At 34.0% G+C, this 10,000-nt stretch overlaps 1 protein-coding gene across 2 annotated transcripts in view; it reads left to right on the top strand.

Annotated features, from left to right (window-relative positions):
- LOC125046468 (small G protein signaling modulator 3 homolog) overlaps positions 1-10,000 on the top strand; it is a 20,678-nt gene that overhangs the window by 1,774 nt on the left and 8,904 nt on the right. For both annotated transcript variants that reach the window (XM_047644258.1, XM_047644250.1), the window contains exons 2-12: positions 2,021-2,242; positions 2,820-2,973; positions 3,502-3,600; positions 3,809-3,972; positions 4,122-4,332; positions 5,419-5,549; positions 6,486-6,719; positions 6,829-6,923; positions 7,023-7,165; positions 8,511-8,661; positions 9,225-9,351. In XM_047644258.1, coding sequence (XP_047500214.1) covers positions 2,098-2,242; positions 2,820-2,973; positions 3,502-3,600; positions 3,809-3,972; positions 4,122-4,332; positions 5,419-5,549; positions 6,486-6,719; positions 6,829-6,923; positions 7,023-7,165; positions 8,511-8,661; positions 9,225-9,351 — 1,654 coding nt within the window. In that variant the 5' untranslated portion in view covers positions 2,021-2,097. The remainder of the gene's footprint in view (positions 1-2,020; positions 2,243-2,819; positions 2,974-3,501; positions 3,601-3,808; positions 3,973-4,121; positions 4,333-5,418; positions 5,550-6,485; positions 6,720-6,828; positions 6,924-7,022; positions 7,166-8,510; positions 8,662-9,224; positions 9,352-10,000) is intronic.

Raw genomic sequence — 10,000 nt, 5'->3', positions numbered from 1 at the left:
TGAGACATCCAGGAAGGCAGAGAAACCTCCATCATATATGATCTGACAAGATAGAGCTTTTAGACTACAATAGTGAGTTTTTCCTAAAATACTTAACCAATCTCAGCTCTGTCATGCCGGAATGTAAATGGTGAAGGTTTGCTGACATGCGCAAGAATGCCAGTAGCCATGGTCATTATGCTGGTGCCTCAGTATTTTATTATTTTTTTTTCTTCTATTTATTTATTTGTACAAGTCTGTATCCATATCTTTCTATCTGTCTATTCATCTTTATATGTCTTTTGATCTATCTGTTTATTAGCTGACAGTATGTGATAATTTGATTAATTACTGCTGAGATTGTGTCTATATACACTGGCAGTGATGATCATAAGCCATTGCTGCGGGAACATGTAATGTCCACTGTAGTTTTGTTTTGTGAATTTTGTTTACACATAGATGGTTCTACAAGTGCTCAGCCACCAAGAATTTTATTTTTCTGATGCCATTTATATCAATGGTGTAATTGTTATTATTGACATAATAGTTATTGTAACTTTATTAACAATACTAGGAGCAGTATGACATATAAAAAGAAAATATTAAACATGAGAGATTGGTAAGACTAATTGACTCTTTGATGACTTGGAACTTGAGGAGCTATTTGTAGTGTAAACTCAGTTGAAAGGTAAAATAAAATTACAGTGGGCATGGCATTACATACATGTGATGTCAATTACAGTAGAAAATGATTTTCCTTTTGGGATCTGTATTTTCATTTTATGGTGTTTAAAAGAATTTTGAAATATCTTAAGACTATTGTAAGAAATAGCTGCGATTGTGCATAAAAAAAAAAATTATGTATGTATGTATGTATCCATGTGTATATATATATATATATATATATACACATACACACACACAAACAAGTATATCTATCTATCTATCTATCTATCTATCTATCCATCTTTCTATCTATTTATCTATATATCTATCTATCTATCTATCTAACTAACTTTCTATCTATCTAACTGTCTACCTATCTATTTATGTATATAGTATAATGTTATTTATGAATCAGGTAAATGTGATATTAGAATGTGATTATGGACCATCAGTTTGAGTCATTATAACTTATTTTAAATTATAATCTGGTGATGTTATGCAAAGCAGGGTTCTTAATTGCATTTAGCGTGATAAAGTTTTATGCAATATTTATAAATAATACTATGGATTGAAGTGAGAAATTCCAAGAATAAAATGAAAAGCCCTGTGATGTGGAAAAAATAACAGAGTGATATGTTTTAATAGGAATAAATAGCATGTCATGTGTTTTTTTTGTTTTTTTTTTATATAGAAAATTTTACTTGAGGAGAATTATCAGATGAAACCAAAAGAATCTGATAAGTTTTATGCATCTGCTTATACATCATTGGATTCTGGATTTCTGCTTTTAAATATATGATAAGTTAAGCTAGCTAAGCTATTTTGTGATAATAAGGAAAGTAATATTTTTGCTGATTTACTAATTTATATGCAGTTGATTTTACGTCATAATTATGTTAATGTTTCACAGCATTGCCAATTATTTTTAGTTGTGGTAACTTGCATAAACATTGGTTTAATGCAAGGTCATTAGATCATTCAAAGAATATCATATTTTTCATAGGACTGAAGATAAGAAGTAAATTATATACTTCTGAAAGAAAGACGAAATGATATCTGGCTTTTTGCTAAGACTGCAGATATGTCAGAAGGTAGACTACTCTAAGTGTTATATGATATATGATATAACACCCATGAAGGTCCTTTATTAAAAAAAGTGTTTCTTAATTACTTGTGTATTAAACTTTTTAAGAACATAATTTGCAGGGTTCTAAATATTCTCTAGAGGAAGCATAATACCAGTATAAAGGAGAAGGTGTATGTGGTCTACTTTACTTAGAATCTGAACATGATTTCACCAATATATTGATTTCCAACATAGAACTATATATAAATGCATAAAATAAATAACTTCTGTTCTTCGTAAATCTTCCAGATAATCCCGGGAAAACAAGAATAAGATTGACACGAGTGAGACAACCAGAGGAAACAAGACCGCAAGTGCCAAGTGCCATGAAGATAGCACGGACGCTCTTTGGCCCCCGTGCCCCAGACGGCTACTCAGATGGCACAACCCAGGTCCATGTCGACACAGCTGTGGATGAGGATGAGAATGATGAGGTGTTCCTCCCTGATGCTCCAGAAGGGCTGACGACAGGTATGGCAGCAGGGGTAGTTTTTACTGCTTTTCTCGAGTTTGGTGTTATTGTTATTGTTGTTGTATTATTTTTGTTATTATTAATGTTATCACTTGATAATATTGTTATTATCATTATCATGGTTATTATTATCATAGTTATTATTATTGTTATTATTATTATGATTATTATTATTGTTGTTATTATTGTTATTATTGTTATTATTGTTATTATTGTTATTATTATTATTATTATTATTATTATTATTATTATTATTATTATTATTATTATTATTATTATTATTATTATTATTATTATTATGATTATTATTATGATTATTATTATGATTATTATTATGATTATTATTGTGATTATTATTATTATTATTTATTATTATTATTATTATTATTATTATTATTATTATTATTATTATTATTATTATTATTATTATTATTATTATTATTATTATTATTATTATTGTTATTATTATTATTATTATTATTATTATTGTTATTATTATTATTATTATCATTATTATTATTATCATTATTATTATTATCATCATGATTATTTATCAACTCCCCATCCTCCTACTAGGTATCAGCATTGGCAGAAGTTGTGGAGGAGTGACAGAGCCCTGCATTGGGGGTCCCTTTTCGGCCATCACCCCTTCCATGTGGCCCCAGGACATTCTCCTGAAGCTGTCACAGCAGGACCAGCATATTGATCCCAACCATCAGCCAGATTATAGGTGAGCATTTGGTTTCTCTCTCTTGTTCTTTCTTTCTTTCTTTTTTTCTTTCATTCCTTTTTCTTTCTTTCTATCTTTCATTCCTTTTTATTTTCTTTCTTTCTCTCTTTCTTTCTTTCTTTCTTTTTTTTTCTTTCTTTCCTTCTTTCTTTCTTTCTTTCTTTCCTTTTCTTTTTCATTATTATTTTTCTTTCTTTTTTTCTTCTGTATTCCTTTCCTTCTATCCTTTATTCCTTTCATTCTATTCTTTACACTTGGAATATATTATATGGGTCTAATTTCAGAAATGGTTAGTTGGATAGAATGCTTCATAATGTGCTATTTTAGATTCAGCATTACCTGATCAGCTGTTGAAACTATTTAGAATATAAAAGAAAGAAATATAGTCATTATCATAGAGAGACTTAACCTTTATGGCAGAATGAGAGTAGAAAGTTATTCAACATCTGCAGTTTATAGATATTAAAACTTCAGAAACTCTTACTCAAACTGTATGAACTGTATTCAGCAATTGTGTTTTTGTTTCAGGTTTGATGAGTTTGGTTTTCGTGTAGAGGAGGAGGATGGCCCTGAACAGAGTAGTAAGAAGCTACTGAGTCAGCCATTTGTTGAGGATCCGCAGCACAGGTATTTTTTTTATTTTTTTTAGATGTATGTATATCTTGCACATGTGATAGTAAATTGTAGTGTATTACTATTATTATTGTTATTGTTATTGATATTTTATGCCATTGTTGATGGTATTGTTGTTGTTATTAATATTCATTATTTTCTTCACAACTGTTTCAATGGATTCTTAAAATTTACTTTGTATATTCACCCATTATCACTTCAGATTGCAGTGGATAGCATACCTGGAGTTTAGCCACAGCGATGAGGTCGGGGAGTTGACATGGGACCACGTTGATGTGCGGCTGCCAAGGACAGATAAGTTGAGGGGGATGGTCAAGAATGGGGTCCCTCACTCCCTACGACCGCAGTTGTGGCTGAGACTCTCTGGTGAGTTGTTTTGCCTTTTTTTTTTTTTCTTTTTGAGAAAGAGGTGGTTTACTTGAAGCATATGGGTTGTTCTGGTATGATTTGTCTTGTGAATTGTTTACGTATTACATATTATTGATACTTACATTACTGTCCTTGTATTATCATAGGTGCCCTTCAGAAGCAGCAGCAGTCAGACATATCCTATCGAGATGTGGTGAAAGCATCGAGCAATGATGCCCTCATGACTAGCAAACAAATAGAAAAGGACCTCTTGCGCACTATGCCCACCAATGCATGCTTTTCGCAACTCACTTCCACGGGCATTCCACGACTGCGGCGGGTTTTGAGGGCCCTTGCCTGGCTCTACCCTGATATTGGGTAAGTTTGGGGATTTAGGGTATATATATGTGTTTATAATTCATTTTCTTTTGATTGATAACAAGATAAAGTACTTGAACATGCACTCAGATATGTTTGAATGTGCCCTCACACACACACACCTGTGGACATATACACATGAGCGCTAACACATAGATAACCACACGTGTACTCGTGTGCATACATATTGGCTTGTGCATACACAAAGACATACAGACACACACATACACACATACACACATACACACATACACACGTACACACGTACACACGTACACACGTACACACGTACACACGTACACACGTACACACATACACACATACACACATACACACATACACACATACACACATACACACATACACACATACACACATACACACATACACACATACACACTCTCTCTAACCAAATTTGCTTACCCTCAGGAATACTGATAACAGTTTTCTTTTCTCCTTCTTGTTGATCACTTGATTTATCTTATGACTTACTATTGTCACCAAGGATCTCCATAGTCATAATTCTGTTTTTGGGTGTAGTGGGAATGAGGGAAAACAGTACCCCATTCTTTATGAATTGTCATGTAATGATAAGAGTAGCATGTATGCCTAGGTTGTCTTTTAAATCAATTCTGTGAAATGGAAGAGCTAGCAAGCTACAGATTTGAAATATTGTACTGCGTACATATCAAACAAATTTCCTCTTTTTTATAATCTATTTCTTCTATGTCTAGACTGAAGGCACTTTAACTTATTTAATAATAGTAAATTTTGCACTTATTTAGGAAGCACTGAATAGTTCTCATTCCTCTAGAGTCTGCAAATTGATGCTAAGAAGTATACCCACTAATAATATGAATAACAACTGGAATTTACTTTTACATGGTGTATTTGTGACTGTTGTGCATTGCTGGTGTTACTGGCTTTCAGTACTACTAACCTCTATATAAACAGACACTAATCTTAACTCCTGTACCCACTTCTCATAAACGTGCATGGGCATATCAGTAAAGGCTGAACTGCCAAGAATTAGTCCTGTCACATCTGGCTTTTGCATGTTGAATACTAACTGGGTGTGCACGTCAGGTATTGCCAAGGTACGGGGATGATTGCTGCATCTCTACTGCTTTTCTTAGAAGAGGAGGAAGCTTTCTGGGTAATGTGTACTATAGTGGAGGATCTGCTGCCTGCTTCCTACTACTCCTCAACTCTGCTGGGTAAGAATAACTCAAGGACATATTCTGATTTACTTTTAGAGGAAATCCTTTGCAGTGGCCTCTTTTCAATTGCTATTTAGATTTCAGCAGAAGGCTTGGATGTATTGTAAGTAAAGGATTATGATCATATGTAACAGCCTTTCAGGAAGTTATTAAAAGTATTCATTACTGACTGGGAGTGCCTGAGACAAAATGTTTATCTTGAAGTAGATTAGATTCCAAGTATGTTCACACTCAAAATATCCATTATTTTTCTTATGCTTTCATTTTCTTTCTGTTCTGTACAGTATGTTTTCTCATGAAATTTATGATACAAATTTTAACCCGTTGCCACTGGAAAAAAATGAATAAAAAATGGGGAAAATGCTGTGCTCATTTTTATATTTTTGTGAAATGTCTGTACATGGATGGCTCTGCTAGTGCTTAGCCACAAAGGAGTCAGTTAGGAAATCTTGAAACCTTACCTGATTTCACCTTTCCTTGAATTGGTGGGAAAAACATATTTTTTACTAGTGCTATAAATATCGATGGTGTTATTTTTATTATAAACATTATAATTACTATAATGTTATAAACATTAGTAACAGCAAAATGAGATAACTAAATATTTTTGTTTATCAATGAAAAGGGTGAATGGGCGAGACAGGGAGTACTCATAACTGGCTCACTGGTGACTTAGTACAAGTGTATCCATCTGTGTGTAAAAACAATTAAACAAGTAAACTCACAATGGGCATGGCATGTATGTATGGGCCATGCCTGTCAGCGATGGGTTAATCAGATAGCATTTTTTCTGTTTTGAGTGCCTTATTGTAAGATGAATTCACAGTGCACTGATTTCATATGAAATATCATGTATATTTGATTATCTACAGTACATGAAAAACATTTACCTATACTGTAACAGTTACTAAATGCTTGGTCTTATTCTTGTAGGTGTACAAGCAGATCAGCGTGTGTTGGCTGCCCTGGTGTGTACCTATCTGCCTGGAGTGGAGTCTGTAGTACGAGAACATGACATTGAACTCTCTCTCATCACCTTGCATTGGTATGTGACCCTTTTTGCCTCAGTGCTTCACATGAAGATCCTCCTGAGGGTGTGGGACCTGTTCTTCCTGGATGGATCCATTGTGCTTTTCCAGGTCACTCTTGCCATGCTGAAGATTAAGGGTAAGTTAATGGTGTATATTGTTCCAATTTGGTCTTATATTGCTTGGCCTTTGCTATATGAATTTTGGCCATATTTTGTGAATGTAAAACTGTTACTGTTTCATTTCAGAGGCAGAGCTCCGTAGCCTTGAGAATTCAGCACAGATATTCAATGCACTGTCAGATATTCCAGGGGATATTGATGATGTTGATTGCTTGTTTAAGGTGAGAAAAAGGTATTTATTGGTGAAAAACCATACTTGTATTGATTTATAAACATGATTTTTTTTGTTTGATTGTACTTGATACATTCCATTGTTTTAGGTAATGGATAATGTATGTGGGAGCTTAACAGATGTAATGGTTGAGACCCACCGCCGACGCCACCTTGCATATCTTATGGCTGATCATGGTGCACTTATCAACCCAGATCACTCTACAAACCTCCCCAAGCAACAGCTAAACAGGTGAGGAGTTGTAGAGTTATCAGCATCATTACTTTAGTTTCGTATTTTACTTCCTTTATAATAATTGTCAGTATCATTGTACTGTATGTCCGTTTAACATTTGACTTCCTTTTGGATTTTTTTATCTTTTTTTTTTATCCAGTTTGTGTATTCTAAGAAATCCAAAGGACACCTTTTCTGAATGCCTGAGATTTTATAAATAGCTCAGGAAGGAGTAACATGAATGCAAGATAAATTATCAGTAAAAGGTATTCTTATATGCTAAAATGTCAAGAAATGGTTGATCCCTGTATGGCAACAACATGTATAAGTGATAAAAGTATCATATATCACAGGAAGCTTCCTTCACAGTGTTTCTACTCAGTGAATATCGATTATGTTAGCAGAAGGTACTGAGTGAATGATAATGTTTCTATATTCAATACTATTTTTACTGTGATCATTTGTGATTTTAAAAGATTTTGGAGGCAGGGAATGACAACCATTATCTTATCAGTGGCTTGACAAAATGTGGGTACAAAAGTGGTTTAAATGGTAGTAACAAGTATATGGTCAGTAAGACTGTTTGATGATGATCATCATCACAAATGTTTTTTTGGGCACATGCACTTGCCAGAGTTCCTCACAGTGATGACAGGTTGGTATATATATATATGTGTTAAAAGTACATTTGTTTTATTTTATGTGATAACAGTGTTCTAACTGCATATGGGCAATTTTGTGATGTGTCATATCATATGAAATTGCTTCATTTTGCATACTGCCTTAGCTGGATATTTATATCTTATCTAAAGATAATTGGGATTAGGAGTCTTTGATCTGTCATTCATGATAACTAGTGGTAGGATGACGGTACTGATACTGATTTCCTTTAATAATTCTTTTCATTGATTTAATTTAGTCTCATTTGTTTGATGTCTTAACATTAAGAATGAAGTCACTATCTCTGCAATACTGAAAACAGTGTTCATTGTGACAAATCTAGAAAAAGTGTGAGTAAGAATGAATATCTTCACAGTATAAGAGATGTATTTGATATGTTTCTGCTAAATCGTCATCGGAAATGTATGTATTTCTGATGGAGATGTAATCAAAATGCATCAGAGACATCCCTTGGGCCGTTAAGATGGTCATTCTCATTCATACCTTTTCCTGTGTAGCTTCATAAATCAAGAAAGAGTTAAATTAAATTTTTTACTTCAGTTTTCTTTTTTCTTCTTGCTTCATATGTAACTATTTTCCTATATAACATTTTTGTATTTGCTAATTCATTTTAAAAAATATCTGCTTTCTTATCTACGTATTTGCACACTCAGTTTTTTATATTGTATTTTTATATTTGCAGGCGACAAGTTAGCAAGAGTAAATCTATGCTGGAGCTGATATTATTTGGTGATGACTGCAGCAATGATGACCTTCGTAACAAAAATATCCGCCAGACTGAGTTGCTTGTAGATCTGCGCGAGGCAATTCTACAAGTAGGCAGGCATTTTCAGGTGAGTAGACTTTATGTTTGTTGTGTTGTACATATTTGTCTATTCTTGACTTTGGCCTCAGCTCAGGTTATCCATTTAAATTATGCATCTCAGTGCATTTTTGTTTGATTTTATCCAAACTTGCCTTACTAATCTTTACCTTAGTTTGCCATGTTCTGTAGACTTTGAGGCAGTATTGTTTTTTGGTAATTGAAGTGAATAGTTTGCTATATCACTTAGTTAAAATATAATAGGGCATTATAGAAGCTTTAGACTTTAACCCAATGCCAATGGGTGATTTCCCAATACGCAAGCCCTCTCTCCTGGGTTGTGGCTGGACCCCCTTACCGGGAGCTCATGTTGGCACCCTAGCATGCTTGTCATGACATACATACCCCCAGAAAATGGGATTGGCACACCATGGCATGTATGCACATGCCACCTGGAATATAGCCCAGGCACGCCATGGCATGTATGTACATGCCACCTGGTGGCTGAGGCTTAAGACTATACTAAATAAATAATGTGCTAACTAATCTGTACTCTCATAGATTTGGATTTACTTATGAATTACTTTATTTCAGAGTGTTGAGCCAGCCTTCAGTTCAGTGTCCCTCACTCCAGACTATTCCTTGGAGTCTCATGCACATGACTTACCTGAGTTTTTAGCAACAGCAAGATCCAGACACAGAAGAGCAAAGGCATTACTTGGTAGGTTCATTTCAATTAAAGCTGAGGATAATAGAATGAAAGAGAGGCTCAGGAATTTTTACATTATCAGATAATTTGCATATTAAATTCTTGCAGTGCCAGTGCCTAAATTAATTTTTCATAGGAAAAAATATAAATCACCCTTATATCAGAGATAAGTCTTCATATCATGTATCAGCATTGTTATTATTATTATGGTGAACCATATAAAGAGAAACACTAAACAATTACACCACAGAAGCACAGCTAAGAAAGAAAAAGAAGATAAAAAGGTCAACAGCTATTTACTTAATAAAAACAGATAATTTAAAAGATGCGAGTTCTTGTGTCCGGGGCACTCACCTTTGCATGTGTTGTCCTGAGAGTCTCTTATCTAATACAGTTTCTTCCTGTCTCTCTCTCTCTCGATTTGAGAAAGTCTCAATTTCATTTCATGGTAAATAAGGCAAAGAATAGGGGGATATGGAGGACAAGGGTAGGATCACAAAGGGGGAAACTGACATAGACTCTGCCAATGATAGTTTCTCATTTTGGTTAGAGGGTGGGGCACAATCTAGCTGATTTATGTGATTGGTGGGAAGAGGGATGGTGGGTGGAGCTATAGAATTTCTAGGGCAGTCTAAAAAATAGAGCCAGAACAAAGTATGGG

Source organism: Penaeus chinensis, chromosome 4 (genome assembly GCF_019202785.1).
Source record: "Penaeus chinensis breed Huanghai No. 1 chromosome 4, ASM1920278v2, whole genome shotgun sequence".
NCBI lineage: Eukaryota > Metazoa > Arthropoda > Malacostraca > Decapoda > Penaeidae > Penaeus > Penaeus chinensis.
This window is presented reverse-complemented; position numbering and strand designations above follow the sequence as displayed.